This window comes from Oryctolagus cuniculus, chromosome 9 (genome assembly GCF_964237555.1).
Source record: "Oryctolagus cuniculus chromosome 9, mOryCun1.1, whole genome shotgun sequence".
Classification (NCBI taxonomy): Eukaryota; Metazoa; Chordata; class Mammalia; order Lagomorpha; family Leporidae; genus Oryctolagus; species Oryctolagus cuniculus.
Window position 1 is genome coordinate 13,655,469 of NC_091440.1, and position 21,759 is coordinate 13,677,227.

The following is a 21,759-nucleotide window of genomic DNA, read 5'->3' on the forward strand; positions in this document are numbered from 1 at the left end:
GCCTCTAATGTATAACTTTTTATTATAAAAATTTTCAAGTGTATTTAGAAGTATGTAGAAGTAGAATAATCAATAAATTCCCATGTGCCTATACTAATGTATAACTTCTTATTATAAAAATTTTCAAGTGTATTTAGAAGTATGTAGAAGTAGAATAATCAGTAAATTCCCATGTGCCTATAAACAAGCTTCAGCAAAGATCAACTTTCTGTTCATATTGTTTCATCAATCCCCTAAATGTACTGTGTTTTTCTGGAATGTTTTAAAGTAAACCCTAGACATCACATTACTTCAACATTTAAATGCTTCATAGTATATCCCTACCAGATAAGAAAATTAAGGAAATAATAATAAAAGTGTCTCACCCAGTGTCACAATATAACTTCAAAAAATTAAATGATACCTAGTACATCTTTCTACAATAGTTTAATTGAGACCATAGTCCAAATATGCTCCACAGATTTCATTTGGCTGATACATTTCTTGTATCTCTTTTAATGATATGATTGTTTCCTCATTCTCTCTCCTCCCTTTGCATGTTATGAAACTGTTGCATTTATCCTGTAGAATCTCACACATTCCAGTTTTCACTGGCTGCATTCCCTTCATATTGTATAGCATGATTCTCTCTTATTGTATTTCTGAATTACCTGTAGGCAGGTCTGGGAGCATCTTATTGATCATCTCGTTGCATTCCATCAATAGATGCATTGTATTAGGTTATATTGTAAAGATTTATTGGTAATAATAGTGATTAACTTAAATGCCATTCATCCCTTGTAAAATTCCCTATCAAATTTTCACCTAAGAATTTTAACATCTATTGATGGCTTTGTCTAGATGCATTATTTAATTGGATATTGTGAAATGGTGCTCTAGTTTTATCATTCTCCCTATATTTATTTGCTTTGATTCTTTTCTGGGGGGCGTGGGAGTAGAAGGATCACTGTTCTAAAGAAGTATAGACAAGGGCTATAAATAATAATCAAATCTTAAGATGTCAATTTCACTCATACATTATTTTTTGGGGTGCTCTATATATTAGCTACCACAAATCAGAGAAGACATGGTATTTGTCTTTTTGAGTCTAGTTTATTTCACTCAGCATAATGGTCTCCAGTTACATGAATTTTGTTGCAAAAGACAGGATTCATTCTTTTTCATGGCTGAGGAGCATTCCATCATGTATGTATACCATATTTTCTTTATATAGTCGTCAGTTGATGAACCAGTGTCCTTTTTTAAAAGATTTATTTATTTGAAAGATAAAATGACATACAGACCCCCATCACCACCACCAACACTACCACCACCACCACCATGCACATGTGCACACACACACTCACACTCAGAAGGAGAGAGAGAGACATATTTTCCATCCACTGGTTCACTCCTCAAATGGCCACAACAACTGAGGCTGTGCCAGGTTGGAGCCAGTAGCCAGGAAGTCCATCTGGGTCTCCCATGTGGGTTGCAGAAACTCAACTGAGCCATTGTCTGCTGCTCCCTGGGTGCTTTATGGAGCTGGGTTAGATGTGGAGTAGGCAGGACTTGAACCAGCACTATGATTTGGGATGGGGGCATCCCAAGTGGTGACTTAACCCACTATATCACAATGCCTGCCCCATTACAGTGTTCTTTAAGTTATCTGTTGTTGTGCAGTAAACCATGTCAAAGCCTATTAAGGAAGAATAATTTATTACTTCTCACAGTTCTGAAATCTGTTCATAGTTGAGCTGGCTGGTTCTTCTGCTTCACTTACTGTTTGTGTAGGTTGGGAGGTCCTAGATGGCTTCTTCACTCTTATTGTGCTACCTTTTCTGGGTTGGCTGAAACCAGCTGGAGACTGGTTCTTTCTCTGTGAACATGGCTTCTCCATATGTCTGGCTAGAACTTCCTTCCACCATGGTCTGAAGATAAGAGAATTCTTTATATGATGATGACTTGCATGAAGGAGAAGGTGGGAGCTGCCAGTTTTCCTAAAGTCTAGGGAGGGAACTGACTCACTGTCCCTTCTCCCTCATTTTATTGGCACAGCCCAGGTTCACAGGGAAGGAAATAGCTTCTACCTTTGGTGTGTGAAAAGCAACACACATGTGAGGGGAAGGTTGCAGCCACCTGGAGGTTTTCTGAAACAGAGTTAACATTATGTGAGTGAAGACATACACATAAAAGTAGCAGTTAAACTAGGATACATGCTAAAGAAACAAACCTTGCTGTTTAGATGAAATCTCTGAAGGAAGCACATGGGCTCAGTCTGGTCAGGAAAGTGTGTCAAAATCAAAGTTAAAAATTGATCAGTGATTATTAACGTGTAAACCTGAGTTAAAGATGAGGACCATGGGGTTGGCATTATGACATAGCAGGCAAAGCTGTAGCGTGTGAGGCCAGTACCCCATGTGGGCACCAGTTTGTGTCCCGGCTGCTCCATTTCTTATCCAGCCCCCTGCTGATGGCCTGGGGGAGGCAGCAGAAGATGGCCCAGCTACCTGCGAGACCCAGGTGAGGGTCCTGGCTCCTGGCACAGCCCTGGTGGTTGTGGCCATCTGGAGAGTGAAGCTGTGCTTGGAGAATCTCTTTCTCTCTGTCTCTCCCTTTCTTTCTGTAACTCTGACTTTCAAATAAATAAATAAATCTTTAAAAGAAATGAGGAACATTCTGCTCTTTGATCTGTTAAAATTCAAGTCTCTCTTTAATGATCTAAAGCTGTTTTCTTTTTCAAGTTGGAACATAATGGCATTTTGATAAATGATTAGTTCCTATTATTTTTCTCACCAGAGAAGTGTTTGGAAAAATTGGTAATTATGCTGGGCAAATCTGTAGTAAACTTTTCTTGTGCTACAATCAGAAATGGGCTGCAAATGGCTCTGATAGTCCCTTTTCTTGATCTGAGCCATTTAATGAATTTTTTTTCTTTTTATAAGATTTTATTTGAAAGGCAGAGTTACAGAGACAGAAGGACAGACACAGAGTTAGAGATCTTGCATCTGCTGGTTCACTCCCCAAATGGTTGCCGAAGCCAGGAGGCAGGAGCTTCTTCCAGGTCTCCCAAGTGCAGGAGCCCAAGTATTGGGCCATTTTCTGCTGCTTTCCCAGACCATTAGCAGAGAGCTGATTGGAAGTGGAGCAGCTGGGAATTGAACCAGCACCCATATGGGATGCCTGTGTTGTAGTCAACTGCTTTACCTACAATTCCACAGTGTTGGCCTCTTATGAGTGTTTAAGTATAATTAATTTCAAAAGTCTTAAAAGACCCAGATAAATCAAGAGGGCACAATGAGGATATAGAAAATATCCTTTTTTAAAACTATACAGAATTTCATAAATAATTTCCCTTTAATGATAGCACCTTTTAATTTGAAAGGGAGATAAAAAAAAGAGCCAAATGCCAGCAATAGCCAGAAGTGGGCCAGGCTGAAGCTGGCTTAATCCCGATCTCCCACGTGTGTGACAGGAGCCCAGTTGTGTGAGCCATCATGACTTCTTCCCTGGGTCGGCATTAACAGGAAGCTGGAATCTGGGAGCCAGAGTTGGGAATCAAACCAGTTACTCTGATGTGAGATACAGGTATCTTAACCAGTATCTTAACTGCTAGGCCAAATACCTACCCTTAATTTATAACAATTTTGACAATTTCCACTATTATCGGGTATGCTCCTTTGTGGCTTTTTATTGTAACTCTCTCCCAGGCTTGTGGTCACTTATTTCTGTGGCATTTCATGAAAACAGGTGTGTAATAGAGGCTTGTAATATTCACAATGAAACCAGGACCAAGAGCCTTGCAAGCCCTCCCTCCCACAGGCTGAGTAATGAATAATTCATCTGGACAACAAAATTCCTCCCTTCTCTGCCTTTAAGATAAGGAAGACTGATGCTAAAAATAGGCTTTAAGTTACTTTCAAAGATGGACACAGTGCAAGAAAGAATAAACATAAATGAAGTAGACGCAAAAGGAAGAAAATGTGGGCAGGCAATAAATTTAAGCTGTCCACAGAATACATGGGCTGGAGCGGGAAGCTGCCTCCCATCAAGGCAGAAGAAGAGAAGCAGCTGTCCCAAGATCCTAGCTTAGTAACTAGCCTTGAAGAGACAAGAAGATAGATTGTGTTAGGAAAACGTTTCGTATTGTTTTGATGATCTGTTAGTAGTACCCAAGGATTACAGTCCATGGGAGAAAAAAACATTTTCTGAAACCTGAATCCCAATTAGTGGGGTAGATGTTCTGATATCTTAAAATCTTTTTATTATTTAAAGTCAACATTTAAACTTCATGAAATAAGAACAGTTCTAGGGGCCAGCACTGTGGCATAGTGGGTAAAAGCTCCCACTTGCAGTGCCAGCATTCCATACGGTTGCTGGTTCTAGTTCCAGCTGCTCCATTTCCAATCCAGCTCCCTGTAATGTGTCTGGGAAAGCAGCAACAGATTACCCACGTCCTTGGGCCCCTGCACCCACATGGGAGTCTGGGATGGAGCTCCTGGCTCCTGGCTTCAGCCTGGCCCAGCCTTGCCTGTTGAGGCCATTTGGGGAGTGAACCAGCAGATGGAAGACCTCTTTCTGCCTCTCTCTCTTTCTGTAACTCTGACTTTCAAATAAATAAATAAATCTTTTTTTTTTTTTTTCTCTCAAGAACGGTTCTAGTGTCCAGCAAAGGGAACGTAGCACTCACGGTTCATAGATTCCTCAATGACTGCTGCCTGAGCAGCTTGTCTGTGTGTGTGAATCTGTGCTCTTAGGCACCAAGGCTGTGGCAGTGATCAAGAACCAGATGTAAATGACAATTAACAGAGGGGCGGTGGCCATGGTTTTACAACCACTGAATGCACTTAATGCCTCTGGATGCTAAGGTGGTAAATGTATGTTATGCATACTTTTATTTTATGTAGTAAAAACAGGCAATTAAGGGAGATAAAAGGCTATATAGTGGAAATTAATCAAGGGGGTGGGATGTTAGGAACCATGGAGGGGCCCTCTACTCTGCCTTGGGGTAGAGGAGCAGAAAGTCCTGGAGGGGATAATTGGGTCCCTGATCCAGAAAGGGATTGTTATCCAGATGGGCTTTGGAAGGTTAGGGTACCGGGTGGGGTGTGTTGTGTGTGACCTGAAGAGCCTGTTGGTGGACATTGACAGGGCCCTGGGGTGCCGGCCCTGCTGCAGGGCACTGTGCTGCACTCTGAGGTAGGTGCCTTCCAGCTGCACTTAACCTAGGCTTCCCGTGTGCTTTTGTTTGCAGACAGCCATCCTGAGACGACAGGGGCGGTACCTGCGCTCCACAGTTCCCGTGAACGCGCAAGAGGAAGCACACAGCTTATTCGTCACAGAGGTCAGGCTTCTTTCTACATTAGCTTACATTTTAAAGTAATTTTCCTCCAGTTTCCTTACCCCAGTCTTTAAATGTAGTGTTTTCAAGGAAGTGTCAAAGAAGTAATTGTTCTTTTTTATGATAGACGTTGAAATAGGAGAATAGCATTAGATTTCAAATTCTGAAACTTGGACAGAAATTTCCCCTGGGGTAATTTCTGACTTAAAAAAAATGAGTTTGACAGAATTTATCTCATAGGCTTAGTATAAAGAGTGACTTGTAAATGAATTCACCTGAAATCTCTATCAGATGATTTGATATTGATTTTATCAGTATTTACTTTAAATAGTGACAGCACACTCATGTATGTGTTCACTCATGTCTTCATATTTGCAGGTTATTTTCAAGACTAGTTTAATATGCACGAAGTGGCTGGTGGCAATGAGCAGAGGCTCGTCACTGTGTGACTGTATGACTGTTGGTTGAATGTAGATAACATTATCTTGTTGTGGAGGAAAGGGAGATTATTTCAGTCAAGGTTACTTGTCCGCGCCACCCCCAGCCCGGGCCAGGGTGTTTGTTATTCCAGGTATTTTGATTTCCTTGAAGTGCTTCGTCACTTAAAAATAACGAGTTTTAATCCTCACTTTTCTAGTCAATATTTAGATGATAAATACGCTCCTCAATGAAATTGCATGCTACAAGGATGCTCTGTACTTTTGAGCAAAGACCAATTAAATAATACTTAGTTTTACTTTAGATTTTTGAAAAATTAAATACATATTTAAAAATTTTGAAGTATTCTTGTTCTTCTGAAGAGGAAATCTCCTGCCTTACCCATTTTGCCACTGTATTAGTTAACTTAATGCCAGACAAGTGCAGCCGGATATGATTATGGGATTTTAACTGTTCCTTTAAAAGCAGGAGGTAGGCAAACTATGACCTACAGCCAAAATCTGACCTGCAACCTTTTCTATAGATAAAGTTTTATTATAATACAGCCCACTTGTTTACATATTGCCTATGGCTATTGTCACAATACAACTCAGAGCTGAATAGTTGCAGCAGAGATAACATGAACCACAAATCCAAAAATATTCAACGTCTGGTCTCTTGCAGAAAAAAATCTGTTGAGCGTGTGGCAGAATTATTAATTGCTAACAATCTCTCCATCGATTAAGAAAATGTGGTGTTTGAGGATAACTTTCCTTCACGTTCTTTAATCACTGTAGCTTGAGCAGTAGATGCTTCACTTTATGGTACTGGAGCCAACAGAGCTGAACTCTTTTGGGACCTTTCCACTTGGGTGGAGGGAAATATCACTTCCTTTCCAGAGAAGAATGATCTAGTGGCTTAAAAACAAAAAACCAAAAACTTCAAAACTCTGAGTGTAGCTTCAAAATATCACTGAATTTCCTAAGTTTGAACTGTTCCTCATGTAACCAGCTGGTCATGTTCCTGTTTGGAGGTGCAGTTCTTCAGCCAAGATTCTTGATGGAGCCTGTTGGCTCCTAGACTTTATATATCCTAGGAAGGGATTTGGATTTATTGCCTTATTCAGTGCTTCGTCCTTAGAATTTAGCCTGCTATTGACAGTCAACTATGACTGCTTAAGTATACTTAACGTGGGTACCTATTTTTTTTTGAAAGACCTTATCATTTAAAATATTTGAAAGTTAAAATTACTTTGATTTCCCATCTTTTCTAAGATATTAAAAATGATATGTTCCATTAGTGCTTTCATGTTATTCAAGCATCTACTTATTTGTGTGTGTATGATGTGTGTTTCTGTGTGTGTTTTAAGATTTATTTACTTGAAAAGCAGAAAGAGAGAGAGGGAGAGACAGAGACACACTACTGTTTTCACTCCCCAGGTGTCCACAATGGCTGGGGCTGGACCAGGCTGAAGCCAGGATCCTGAAGCTCCCTCAGGTCTTCCACATGGGTGGCAGGGGACAAGCACTTGCACCGCCTTCCCCTGCTTTCCCAGACACATTAGCAGGAAGCTGGATCAGCTGGCTTTCCACTATGGGATGCCGGCATCACAGGCGTCTGTTTAACCTACTACACCACAATTCCAGCCCCATATTTATTTAGTTTTTAATTGGGCAGATACATTTTATTACATTTTGGAATGATTTTAATGTCCCTCAAGGAGACAACTTCAGTTGCAGAGAATGATGGAAAACTGCCATAGCCAGATGAAGGGAATCGGAGCATGTCTTTCAGACTATGTCACGCATGCGCCTAACCTAGCTGTGCTCATGGAGCTAGGGGCAGTAGTAGGAAAACCCAGAGCTATGGATAATTCAGAAATTGTATTGCTTTTACAATGTTATTTTGATTATGGATGTCTGATATTCTAAGTGTAAATATGCTTTGAGAAATGTTTTAAAGTATTAATATGAATATAATAATATTTTTAAATAATTCTAACTGCATAGCAAAGAAATTGAAAAGTTGCTCAGTGGCCATCCGATTTGCTTCAGCCACTCCGTGCCATTTGTTCTGACTCGGACTATACTGCCTTCCCTTCACGTCTGTGTGAGGAGAGTGCCTGACGTGGAGCTGGGCACAGCATGACAGGAAGCGCTTGTTCTTCTTGCTGTTGTTGCCGGGATTGTTTTCATGAGTTTAGGGGTGGAGGGGGTTTGGTGCCGAAGGCCTTCAGGCATAAACTATGTCATAGAGAAAAAGATTGATGGCATAAATTGTGAAGTGAAATAAGCAGAATAGAAACTTCATTCATCATGTTCATTGCAATCAAAGACAAACAAGGTGAGACATAGGGAATTTATCTACCTAAGGTTTGTTTTTTTTTTTTTTTTTTTTTTTTTGCCACACTGACATGTGTGTAACTGTTGTCAAGAGCTGACCATGCAGAGCACTATTTGAACTAAACCAATGCTAACTACAACTCTTTACCTGTTCATTTTGACTCATTGTGGATGTGGCCTTCCAATCTTATGACAATACATACTATTGGAAAGTTCCTCATGGTTAGATGAATGAAACATGTTGCCCTTGTCTGTTGAATCTCTCAGGTAGCAAGGTAGTTGACATGCAGTCTACGTAGGTCAGTGTCATTGGTGCGCTCCTTGGCAGTGTAGGGGTCCATATATTGTTCATTCTGTATGCACACACACAGATGTCACATGTCACTATGAATTAAAACATCTTTTTTCCTGATAGCCTCACTCTATTCCTTATGAATAAAAGACAAATGAGGACGAGTTTATATGATATATTATCTGAGATAGCTCTAACACTAGTAAGTACCATGAACGTGGTTTTTAAGTTTATACTTCCTGTTCACTTTCGTGTCTTATAAGAGGACATACTGCTTCCTAAGAACCAAGTGCTGTTAATCCAAAAGAGTACATCACTGTGGATATGCTTACAGGCTTAGGTGAAGTTTGTCTCCATGATGTGGTCTCAGATCTGTGCTGCTAAAGTGATACTTCTCCCAAGGGTCATGTTTCAGTGGCTCAAATTCTCCAGCTTCACACACAGGCTTGTGTGGTGGTGGAACTGGAGGCGTTGGCAGAGAACGGGAAAGCACTTTTTGATGTTTGTGTGGGTGTGTCTTCCCAAACCTTCCCAAATGTTCTCTAAAACTTTGTTTTCCTCTTATCCTTTCTGTTTTTAAAATCCCTGTTCCCTCCAATAGTGCATCAAAACCTACAACTCTGACTGGCACATTGTGAACTACAAATATGAAGATTACTCAGGAGAGTTTCGACAGCTTCCAAAGTGAGTAAATTGTCAGACCACACAAGATGGGGCTATCCTCAGGGGAAAGTCTTTGTGCTTGACTCGCTCAGGGAGGAACGGGACTTCATGTGCAGCCAGGGTAATTGGAGAACGCATTCCTAGATGACTTGTGTCTATGGTGAAGCTGTTGCTCACAGGGCCTCTGATTCTAAGACTCAGGCATGGTGCCCTGGTACTGGGAGGTGGTCTCTGTGCGTGTATCACAGATAAGACACAAACAGGTGAAGTGCTTTTCACTGAGAAATATAAAACAAACAAAATGTGCATTGAAACATGCTGCAGTGGATTTTTTCCCTTTAAAATATTATTTTGAAGTAGAGACTTCTAAAAAGCATTTGATAGTAACTACATTTTATGATAAAGAGTAAATCAAGGGAAAGGTATTTTCCCCAATGAATTTCTGTTCCAGCTATAAAGTGTTACCGCCTTCCAGACCAAAGCAGACACAAGCGTTGTGGTCGCTAAAGTGACTCAGAGGGGGCAGGTTGTGCTCCAGAGGCTGTTACGGCCCAGTGCATCCTGCAGTGATGCCTTTGGCAAATTATAGTCAACCTTGAGAACTGAAAGCAAATAACGGTATTTTAAAAGTAATAGCATCCTTGAAAATTTTTTCTTGGAACCTGGTTAATAGATTTTTCTCTGTGTTTGTTGCATCTCTGACTTTGGTCCTTTTTGCTATTCTCGGTGGACCTGGCTGTTTGTTTTTCCTATGTGTGTGGCTCAGCCACTCCTTAAGAGTGTTCAGCCAACTCCTCGGTTGCCTCTCTTTAAAGTTCAGCGGCGAACACTCCCTACAAGTACTGTCTTCTCTACATGGGCTCACTCTTTAGTTCTGTGTTTACCCACTACTCACTTGAGGATCTTCCTAACTCTTCCCATTTGTTTGGCTCAACCCATCTTCATGGACTATCTTGTTCATACTAGGTCGTGGTTGAAAGGTAACAGATAATGGAGTATAGTGTACTTACTAGGTGACAGACTGACTGCTGGTAGAATTTGCAGCCGTGTGATGAGCGAGGGAGGGAGAATTGTAATAGTGGTTGAGAACATAGCTTCTGTGTTCTGCCTGGGTCAACTCTGCCTCTCTCTGCAAACCTCACTTTCCTCATCTGTTAAATGAGCTTAGCTACTCTAATTAAATGAGATATTGCATATAAAGTTCACAAGGCCTAGCACTAATAACTTTAATAAATATCGGCTGCCATTGTTACTGTTGTCTTTGTTATTAGTACCATAATTGTTAATCACTTTAAATTTAATGATCCCATATTCTATTTTCTCCCATAACTTTGTGTTAAAAGTTATTCTACCAAGTTCTTATTTATTAATAGTAACTAATCCACTTTCCCATTTTAAATATACCTACTAAACCAAACTTAGTTTTTTGGAGCTTTCTAATTCAAGTCTCTTGGCTCACACCCTTTGAAAAGCAGTGGCACATACTGTTTTTGTCTTCATCTGAGTGGGCCAGTCTGGGATTTTTGAAGGCTGGTTCCTGTGTTGGAGAAAGAAAATAATTGGTTAGGAAATTATAAAACAAATTTTCTGGGGCTAATGTTGTGGCATAGCAGGTAAAACTTCCACCTGCGATGCTAGCATCCCACTTGGGCACTGGTTCCAGTCCTGGCTGCTCCACTTACAGCCGAGCTCCCTGCTAATGGCCTGGGAAAAGCAACTCAGGATGGCCCAAGTACTTGGGCCCCTGCCCCCACATGGGAGACCTGGAAGAAGTTCTTGGCTCTTAGTTTCAGCCTGGCCTAGTCCCTGCAGTTGTGGCCATCTGAGGAGTAAACCAGTTAAAAGGAGGATCTCTCTCTATCCCTCTCCTTCTGTAACTCTGACTTGCAAATAAGTAAAAATAAATCTTAAAAAAAAAAAAAAGATTATTTGAAAGACAGAATTACAGGGAGAGGTAGAGAGGAGAGAGAGAGGTCTTCCATCCGCTGGTTCACTTCCCAGATGGCCACAATGGCCAGAGCTGTGCTGATCTGAAACCAGGAGCCAGGAGCTTCTTCCAGGTCTCCCATTTGGGTGCCAGGGTCCCAAGGACTTGGGCCTTCTTCTACTGCTTTCCCAGGCCGTAGCAGAGAGCTGGATTGGAAGTGGAGCAGCCAGGACTAGAACTGGCACCATATGGGCTGCCGACGCTTCAGGCCAGGGCGTTAACCTGCTGTGCCACAGTGCCAGGCCCGTAAATAAATCTTGGGGCTGGCGCTGTGGCATAGAAGGTTAAGCTTCTGACTGCAATGCTACTATTCCATACGGGCACGGTTTGAGGCGCAGCTGCTCTACTTCTGATCCAGCTCCCTGCTAATGTGCCTGGGATGGCCCAAGTCCTTGGCCCCCTGCACCTACATGTGAGTCTGTGATGAAGCTCCTGACTCCGCGCTTCAACCCGGCCCACCTGGCTGTTAGATAATTTGGGGAGTTGAGCCAACAGACTTAAGATCTTTCTCTGTGTCTCGCCCTCTCTCTGTGGCTTTGCCTCTCAAATAAATAAGTAAATCTTAAATGAATAAATAAACACACAAATAGATAAATACTTTTTTTTAAAAAAAAGCCAAACAAGTTTTCTTTCTTGTTTTTAAAGCAAAGTGGCCAAGTTGGACAAGCTTCCCGTTCACGTCTATGAAGTTGATGAAGAGGTCGACAAAGATGAGGTGGGCTGCTTGCTTGCTGTTCTCTTTTTGGTTGATGGACTTTATAGGCTTAGCATTTTAGGAAATTACCAGCATTAATCAAAACAAGAACTGGAATGTTTCAGGCAACAGAGGAAGTATTATTTTTTTAATGTGTCATTTGATTGACTAAAATAAGGGCTGTGTTTCAACTTGACCACTTAGCATTTCATGTTCTTTTGGCCCTGTTTGTTTGTTCTAAGATCCCTTTCAAAGACTTGGGTTGGATTTTGGCTACATTGTTAAAAGATATCAAGATAACTTAGACCTTAAATTTAGATTGTTTTCCAGCAGGATATCTTGAAATAAACTGCCAGCTAGTATATGTAAGGTGACTGTTTCTTCAGTGATTGGTCTTAGTGAAGCCTGCTGTTCCCAAGCCCTCTCCCCTTCCGCTTGGAGAGAGGTGTAGCTGGAGAAGTTTGTGAGAGAGGAGGGCATTAAAGGGAGGTGTTCCACCAAGCCAGGGACACCTGATGAGAAGGCGGTGCTACCCACCTTAGTGCATCTCATTCTCCACACTAAATGTTGGATGCTCCATCGTTAAGGTTTTTCCTTAAAAAAAGAAAAAAAAGTCAGCTGAGCCATAACTCCAGCCACTTATGAACTTCAGAGATGTCCATGTTGCAAAAATTATTTTAGAAATTACTTTTAAAATACTTTTGAGAAAAGCAAGTGGGCATTCAAAATGAACCAGGTGTTAAGAACTTAGTCTTGATTAATAGTGACAGGAGAAACAATTGAAACAAGGAAAGGGTGCAAAACAGACAGATAGCAAAATTATAGGCAGGTAAGTTGTTCTGTTATTGCCAGTAATAACCACTAATATTAATGTTGAGGTGGTCCAAAACAAAGCACAGGATATGTCTGCAATTGTCTGATCACAAAGGATTTTCTGGATTGTGTGTGTGTTTCATTTGTTTACTGTGCAAATGGATATGTGCCTCACCTAATTTTAGCATCAGCTGGCAGCCCCATGCCCACTTCTTTAAACCCAGACCTGAACTTGAAGAGCAGTGTCTTTAGTTCCAAGCGATTTCTGTTCACTGTTCAATTCCCCACGTCGCTTCTGTCCCTCTGGCATTCTTCCCTCCTGTTTTTCTCTGCCCCTTCATTCATCTCTCCTTTCTGACCGCCTCACAGTTTCTCCCTTTCTTTATTCACCTTTCCCTGAACTAAGCCTCTGGGAAGGTTTCCAGCAATTTGCTTTTGTCCTCTGAGTATATTTGAGAACATTTTTCATGAAACAAGGAGAGACCTCACAACTGAAGTGGTCAAGCATGGTATGTACTTTCTGTGGGTCATTCAGCACTTAAAAATAAAAATTTGGACTGGAGCTAGCTTTGCCTTTAATGGAATAGGATTTTCAGAAATATGAGCTGATCTTTTTATTTTAGTGCTAAGTGCACTTTCGTGTGACTTCTAGGTAGAGAACCATGGTTGCCTCCATGAAAGGGCTGTGACCAAGTGAACACAAATGGAATGATTTCCCATTGACCAAAATCACGACAAATAGCATAGGAAGTCACGGGGGAGTGACTGCAGTGGCGTTTTCCTTCTCTCCTAGGATGCTGCCTCCCTTGGTTCTCAGAAAGGCGGAATCACCAAGCACGGGTGGCTGTACAAAGGCAACATGAACAGTGCCATCAGCGTGACCATGAGGGTAAGGAGAGTCCCCATCCTTTCCCTCTGCTGAGGGCCGTGAGCGTGATGCTCAAGATGAATGGGCGTGCTGTTGTTTCTGACAAAAGAGACACTGTTTGCTTTAAGATGCTTCCCTGTTGTGCATCTCCCTTGGTACAGCCCTGTCCACCAACCACTCCTCGCTGCCCTCCACAGCAGCATAAGGACACCCTCCCTGGGTGGGTGTGAATCTACAGTCACCGACACAGACTTTCTTCTCTTCATTGTCTGCAAAATGCCCCCTTGGGACCTCACAGAGCATCACTGAGGGCCTGTGTTCCATGCTGACCCCAGGCCCTTTTGTAGAGGTATACTGCAGCAAAGTCAAGCAGACATTGAACACTAAAGAGGAACATCAGAAGAGGGTTCCAAAAAGCGAGGTTAAACTGGGATGAGAAACGATACAGGAGACAAGGAAGCCCAGAGCAAGATCGAGATCAATAATAAAGAGAGAAGAAACCATGGGGGGGAGGTTGGAAAGCAGGGAGATGAAAATTAAGCCAAAGAAATGCTGAGTGTCATCATCCTGGGGCTGGAAAATCGTTCAGTGTCATAGTTCCTGCTGGTGTGTGGATAGGATGCCCTGGGGATTGGAGGGGAACTTTCCATTCTTCTGTGCTGCGTCTCAAAGTGGAACTCCCTGTGCTGCTCTTGGGTTGTTATGTAAAATCCTAAATTCCGTGGGTAAGAAAAGTGGCCTGTGAGTGATATGTGAGCCACATCCTTAGAACTGAAATGCAATGAGACTGTTAGAGGTGATGGAGAGTTACCTGGAGTGATGGCTAGAAGGAGTTTGTTTTAAAGAGAACTGAAAATGGTTTTTTTATGTATGGGTGTGGTCATGCGTTACCAGCAGAGATTATAGCTTTTCATTTTGCAAGAATAACTGTGTGTATTTTTCTTGCAGTCATTTAAGAGACGATTTTTTCACCTGATTCAACTTGGTGATGGTTCTTATAATTTGAATTTTTATAAAGATGAAAAGATCTCCAAAGAACCAAAAGGATCAATATTTCTGGATTCCTGTATGGGTGTGGTCCAGGTAAATTCGCAAAAAATTTTATCATCAAATTTTCTTACATGTAGTAGTACTTTGTGTGAATTAACAGATTTGAGTACATCCAAAATAGCCGTGTTTGTGGCAGAAATAAAACACGTAACTTTAAAATAAATAGGAGCTTGTTTTTCATTATCTTAGACAATGGGAAGTGTCAATCGGGGCAAGGTTGTGTTGAGCACTCTGGCCCCTGGCTCAGCCGTGTTTGAGCTTTGTGACCTTGGACAGACCACTTATATAAAGTTTCTTCATCTCTAGAATTCAGATAATGATGTCTCCTTGGTAAATTTGGTAAGATTACCGGATGGCTTACCCCCTGGAAATATTTAGCACTGTTCTCAGCATCTCAGCAAGGACTTCAGTCATTGCCATCACAGTACTAGTGGGGTGTGGTGTTTTGGTCAAGAGAGAAGATTTTCAATGCAGATCGAGTTCAAATTTCTACTCCACACTTATTGGTTCTTATTATATTAGAGGTGTTTTCTTCCCACTGGGCCTAGTTTCCCCAATTATTAAGTAGGGATAATGTTAGTACCAGAAATGGTTACTGAGAGGATTAGTTAATTAGCACTTGTAACGAGCTGGAGCAGGGCCTGTAAAAGGTAGACATTTTGCCAGTAGTGGATACTTTGTGATCAGTGCTGATGCACTTATAGAGTTACTCTTATAAATTTTCTTACCGTGTAAGGGTGTTAATTGTAAAACATCAGATAGTACAGGTTAAGTGAAAATTTGTAGATTCCCTCTTTCCTCCTCCCATCTCTGCTTTTCTCAGAGCTATTAAAAGTTTGGTCTGCATCCTTCAATATTTTTAGAATTGTCTTTATAAAAGAATTGCTGATTTCCCCATCTGTCCATCCATGCATCCATCCATCTCCTTACTACTTGCTAGGAAGATTGAAGGCAGCACCTTACGCAGATATGTACAGCACAAGATAGGTACAATATGTAGCATAAATTTAGAGTGGAAGTCAGACAGAAGATGGACAAGGATTTGGGTATGGGTCACATAGAGTGGAACTGAGAAAAGAAACACGACTGGACTCTCTGCCTTCTATCTCGGACACCTGTTCAGTCTGCCCATTCACAGTGCATTGAAGACACAGACAAGACAATCAGTCAGAAGCTGACCAAGTAATCCCAGGCAGGCCTTTCTCTTGGGGACCCTCAGACAGAGGGCCCTGTGATTAATGAACAATCTCCCTGACAACTTCTCACAATAGATGCAGTCACCATTATCAGAATTCTCCTTAAAATGACTCTGTAGTGGCCGATGATGTCAGCCAGAAGTTTGATTCTATAAGGAGGTGGTTGTGTGGGACCAGCATGATTAACGTCAGGGAGACAGCTCTCTCTGGTTAGACCACGGGCACACTTGGTTATGTATTTATATGTTTGCCCAAAATTAAATTATGTTTCCACCCAAGGGATATGTTCCATCCAATTGAAAGACTGAACTCCTGAAGGGTAACATTAAACATGCTTCTGCCCCCCCTCTCCCCCAGCTCACCCACTCCCCTGAACTGTTTGCAGTATGCTTTCTGGCATCTGTCTTCGTGTTACTGGATAACAGACGTTGCTGCTGTTCCTCCAGCAGTTTTGGATGTTTTTGAGAGACTTCCTGCGCGGGTAGGTAGGGTGTTAGCTCCTGGCGCGCTCTCCTGCTCCAGTGCAGGCTGGTTGCCTCCTCTGCCCTGCACAGTTGCTCTCCCGGGATCCCTTCTGCTTTCTTCCGTGTGCTCGGCGCCCTGTTTCCGAGACGCTGTGTCTTCCTCCTCCTTGCTCTCATTTCTTGTTTCAGAGGGGCACATTCTCCAGTCGTTTCCTGAGAAGCTGTCTATGATGATGAGTTTTTGAAAGCTAGCACATCTGCACATATCTTTATTTTTGCATTCGTACTTGGCTCATCGTTTGGCTGGATATAGAAGTCCAGCGAGAGATAATTTCACTTTGGAATTTCAAGGGCATTTTAGTAACCTGTAGATGCTGGTGTCCAGTGGAGGCTGATGTTCTTACTCCATGCTCTTTGTGAGCTTCTCCTTATCGCTAGTGTTCTGAAATTTAGGTCATGTGTCTTCATTTTCTTTTGGTAAACTTTTTTTTTTTTAAACAGATTTAGGCCGGTGCCGTGGCTCAATAGGCTAATCCTCCACCTGCATCGCCGGCACACCGGGTTCTAGTCCCAGTCAGGGTCCCGGATTCTGTCCCGGTTGCTCCTCTTCCAGTCCAGCTCTCAGCTGTGGCCCGGGAGTGCAGTGGAGGATGGCCCAAGTCCTTGGGCCCTGTACCCGCATGGGAGACCAGGAGAAGCACCTGGCTCCTGGCTTTGGATCAGCGCGATGCGCTGGCCACTGGCGCGCCAGCCGTGGCAGCCATTGAGGGGTGAACCAATGGAAAAAGGAAGACCTTTCTCTCTGTTTCTCTCTCTCTCACTGTCCACTCTGCCTGTCAAAAAAAAAAAAAAAAAAGATTTATTTATTTAATTGAAAGAACTGGGTGTGGGGAGGGGGTGCAGAGGCATTTCTTCCATCTGCTGCCTCACTCCCGAAATGGCCACAATGGCTAGGGGCTGGACCAGGCCAAAGCCAGGAGCCTGGAACTCTATCTGGGTCTCCCCTGCGGGTGCAGGGTCCCAAAGACTTGAGCCATCATCCTCTGCTGCTTTCCCAGGCACATTAGCAGGGAGCTGGATCAGAGGTGGAGCAGCTGGGACTCAAGGTGGCACCCATGTGGGATGCCTGTGTCCCGGGCAGCTGCTTAACTTGCTGAGTCACTGCTGGCCCCAGTAAACATTTTTTGTTAAGGTATAGCATACAGATAAAGTATACACATAATAAATGTGTGGCCCAGTGAATTTTTACTGAAATTGGTTCTTCTAGCTCATTCTGGAAACTCTGTCCACGGTTTTCTGGGTACTTTGGTTGTCCTCAGCTCCAGTTGTTCTCTTTGACTCAGCAGGACAGCAGGGTTGTGCACTCTCCTTCCTGTGCCATGGCCCACATAGTGCCTCCAGGAAGAGCTGAGCTGCCCTGGGACTTACCTCATTTAGTTCCTTTCTGCCAGGGATCACCCTGCCTGTTGTCCCCCATCTGAAAATAGCCATTCCATCTGTTTCATCCTGTTTTCTGATAAAGATGGCGGCAGCCACATTGGAGTTCCTGGGGTTGATGCCTGCCTGTCGCAGACCCTGGTAGGCAGTGGTGATGTCTCAAGTACTCGGGTCCCTGTCCTCCCCATGTGAGAGCTGGATTGAGTTTATGGCTCCTGGCTTAGGTCCAGCCCACCCTGGCTGTGGCAGGCATGTTGGGAGTGAGCCAAAGGATAGAAACTCTGTTTGTCTATCTCTCTGCCTCACAGATAAATAAATTGAAAAACATTTAAAGGTATTTCCAGTCAACAACTAATCAGCTTGGGGATATCTGTCAGTAACAATCCACCCTCAGCTGAAAGGTGCCGCAGTGAACAATTTACATGTACCAGAGTGTGCTTACTGACTGTAAACTGTGAAGTCCCAGAATGAATTTATCAGTGCTAGTGAGTTAACTTCTTGGGTAGGATTCCCAAGTAGGAGTTTCATTTGTTTTCTTAGGTTGAGAGACTTTTAAGTTATTTTTTAGCTGAATTTTATTGCAATGACTTAGAAAAAATTTAAAGCCAAGCTAAATAGATTTGGCAACCTCATTTTTAAAGTAGACAGCGGTTATTTGTGTTTTATAGGAGAGTTTTGTTGCTTGTCTTCAGCACAGTGTACAGATGTTTATAAGTACAACAGCCCTGAGCTATCATTAGTCTCTGGGGTGCATTTTAACATCTAAGATCCTGACTTCAATGAAAGTCTTCTTCCTGAAATTCTTTTTGCAGATGCAGCTGATGGTGTTTTTCATTCAATGCATTGTATCTAAGGCTTCAGAAGATTAAAATAGTTTCTTTTATCCATATCTTTTTCCAAACTGAGCATCAGAAGTTGTTATTTAAATATCTTTTAAAAATTATTATTAGTGGCCCGGCGCCACGGCTCACTTGGCTAATCCTCCGCCTGCGGCACCGGCACACCAGGTTCTAGTCCCAGTTGGGGTGCCAGATTCTGTTCTGGTTGCTCCTCTTCCAGTCCAGCTCTCTGCTGTGCCCCGGGAGTGCAATGGAGGATGGCCCAAGTGCTTGGGCCCTGCACCCGCATGGGAGACCAGGAAGAAGCACCTGGCTCCTGGTTTCAGATCTGAGCAGCGTGCCAGCCGTAGTGCGCCAGCTGTAGCGGCCATTTGGTGGGGTGAACCAATGGAAAGAAGACCTTTCTCTCTGTTTCTATCTCTCTCACTGTCTAACTCCGCCTGTCAAAAAAATTATTATTAGCTTTTTGATGCTATAAAAATTACTGATTAATACTGTGACTTCACTTAAATGACTTACTAAAAACTTTAAGCCCAAAAGAAGTAAGATTTAGGATCTTAAGCCCTAAAAGTATTTTAAAACCCTTGAAATTGATAGACTTATTTTGCAGATGAGGAAACCAAGGCTCAACGTAGAATCAAGGCCCAATGTGTTCTCACTTTTAACTTTTTAGATAAAAAAATTGTTGTTTGTTTGTTTTGATTCTGAGAGGTGGGAGATGTGGACAAGAAAACTTACTTTGTCTCTAGCCTTTGGCTCCTTCTCTGAGCCTTGCCTTGAAGTTCAAGTGAGCTCCAGGGTGGTCGTTAACCAAGCCCACAGCAGAGTCTGGGCCCGGTTGTTTGTGGGACTCTGCCAGGAGCTGGACTTGGCTTCTCATTCCTACGAACTGTGCTGCAGGAAACGCTGGGAGATGTTGGGAGGGTCTCCCTGTCCCCGAGACCTGCACCAGGCGCTCCTTCAGGGACGTCATGGATGCAGGCGGTTCCGCCCACCTCAGGGCAGTGCCACGTCTCCACTTCATGCCCATGCCTGAGCTTTTAGGGAGAGTCTTGCATTACGTTCCTCCATGGAGAACCTCTATGTAGCATAGTCATCCCGGGCCAGTTTTGGCAATGTCTGGAGACATTTTTGATTGTTGGAACATAGAGTTGTGGTACTGGTGTCTCATGGGTTGATGCCACAGTGTGAATCACCGTCATCCAATACCCAGAGCAGCCCCTCACAACAAAGAATGATCCATACACATGTCAGGAATACCAAAGTTGGGAAACCTTAGACTAGTGCATTGTCATCCTCTGTCCTTCACGCGTGTGGACCCACTGTGTGTGTACTCAGCCAGTCACCTTCTCGCGGGCATGTAAACCAGAGGCCCGAGGCAAGGCTAGAGACAGGGAGTCCAAATACCTTTTGGGATTCATAACTGCTGAGAAAGTTCCAGAGATGTTAAATCAAGCGTATTGACAGCTAATGGTTTGCTTCTTAAAATGTTAATACTGTATACTACTTCATTGAAGGAATTAGGCAGAAGCTAGAATTTAGGTTAGTAGGTATGGTACCCATGGCCCACACTGGAATACCTGGGTTCAATACTTGGTACCTAAGTCCAGCTTCCTGCTAATGCAGATCCTGGGAGACCATGGTGATGGCTTCCATAATTGGATTTTTGCCACTCATGTAGGAGACCTGGATTGTGTTCCCAGATCCTAGCTTTGGCCCCAGCTTGACCCTCACCTTTGTGGGCATTTGAGGAATGTACCAGGGAATGGGACTTCTCCCTCCATCTCCCCCTCTCCCCATATATTTAAATAGCTACAGGAACATGAAAATTTTCCATGAAATTTCATTTCAACAAAATTTCTGCAAATGCCCACTGTGTTCCAGACACTGTATAAGGAGCCAAGGCTGTGGCATTGAACAAAAGGAAGAAGAAATAATAAAGCAGGGAGAGGGGTTGTTGGTCTCGGGGAAGGAGCTTACAGCTTTACCTAAGTTGGTTCAGAAGGCCAGTGAGAAAGCACTCAACACAAGTAAGAGAATGTTATTCTTCTAAGAAGTTCCAAGTGCTTTAAAACATGTCTCTGCCTTTTTCCATTTCAGAACAACAAAGTTAGGCGTTTTGCTTTTGAGCTCAAGATGCAGGACAAAAGTAGCTACCTTTTGGCAGCAGATAGTGAAGTAGAAATGGAAGAATGGATCACAGTTCTCAACAAGATTCTCCAGCTCAACTTTGAGGCTGCAATGCAAGAAAAGCGAAATGGAGACTCTCATGAAGGTGGGTAGGTCTGCTTCCCCCAGGCACACACACTCTTCAGTTCCTTTTATTTTCGAGAGGTGGATATAGGGAGGAGTCCTACGTGTTTTTTTAACAACAACAACAACAACAAAAAACACTGCTGCCACTCAGGGTCAGCATTAGCAGAAAACTGGAATCAGGGTCCAGGTCTGGGAATCAAACCCGGCTATTCTGTGCATTGTGTGCTTTTTTTTTTTTTTTTTTTTTTTTTTTAAATTTGACAAGTAGAGTTATAGACAGTGAAAGAGAGAGACAGAGGGAAAGGTCTTCCTTCTGTTGGTTCACTCGCCAAATGGCCGCTATGGTCGATGCTGCGCCGATCTGAAGCCAGGAGCCAGGTGCTTCCTCCTGGTCTCCCATGAGGGTGCAGGAGCCTAAGCACTTGGGCCATCCTCCACTGCCCTCCTGGGCCACAGCAGAGAGCTGAACTGGAAAAGCAGCAGCAGGGACTAGAACCCGGCGCCCGTATGGGATGCCGGTGCTGTAGGCGGAGGATTAACCAAGTGAGCCAGCGCCAGCCCCAAGATGCATGCATTTTAATTGGTGTCTTAGCCATTAGGCTAAACTCCCTCCCCAGATCCATGAGAGGGAGGACAGATGTGAGCTTTTTTATTTTATTTTATTTTTTAAGATTTATTTATTTATTTGAAGGTCAGAATTAGAGAGAGAAAAAGGGAGACAGAGAGCTTTCATCTGCTGGTTGATCCCACAGATGCCTGCAATGGCCAGGGTTGAGCCAGCCAGAAGCCAGGATCCAGGAGCTTCATCCAGGTCTCCCCGATGGGTGACATCCTGTGCTGCATTTCCCAGGCCATTAGCAGGGAGCTGGATAAATTGGAGGGGCCAGGACACTAACTGACGCCCATGTGGGGTGCTAGCATGTAGGCAGTAGCTTTACCTGCTGCACCACAATGCGCCAGCCCCAGATGTGATCTTTTTACTAATAGCTGTCAGCAAAGGTTCTGTCATGTTAGAAGGTGCTACCCTGATGCCTTATGGAAATCGTGTAGTGAAGAGCCAAGCTTTGGGGGCAGAGAGCAAGACCCGGGTTTGAGTCTCAGCACTGCCGTTTTTCAGCTGT

The 21,759-nt window shown here is 43.1% G+C and overlaps 1 protein-coding gene across 38 annotated transcripts in view; it reads left to right on the plus strand.

Annotated features, from left to right (window-relative positions):
* Window positions 1–21,759, plus strand: part of DOCK9 (dedicator of cytokinesis 9) — a 325,197-nt gene that overhangs the window by 164,567 nt on the left and 138,871 nt on the right. For all 38 annotated transcript variants that reach the window (XR_011378719.1, XM_070048669.1, XM_070048650.1 and 35 more), the window contains exons 3-8: window positions 5,234–5,323; window positions 8,973–9,055; window positions 11,667–11,736; window positions 13,322–13,417; window positions 14,345–14,479; window positions 20,483–20,657. Coding sequence is in view for 37 of the 38 variants with exons in the window: in XM_070048669.1 (XP_069904770.1) it covers window positions 5,234–5,323; window positions 8,973–9,055; window positions 11,667–11,736; window positions 13,322–13,417; window positions 14,345–14,479; window positions 20,483–20,657 (649 nt within the window). In the remaining variant the exon portion in view is untranslated. The remainder of the gene's footprint in view (window positions 1–5,233; window positions 5,324–8,972; window positions 9,056–11,666; window positions 11,737–13,321; window positions 13,418–14,344; window positions 14,480–20,482; window positions 20,658–21,759) is intronic.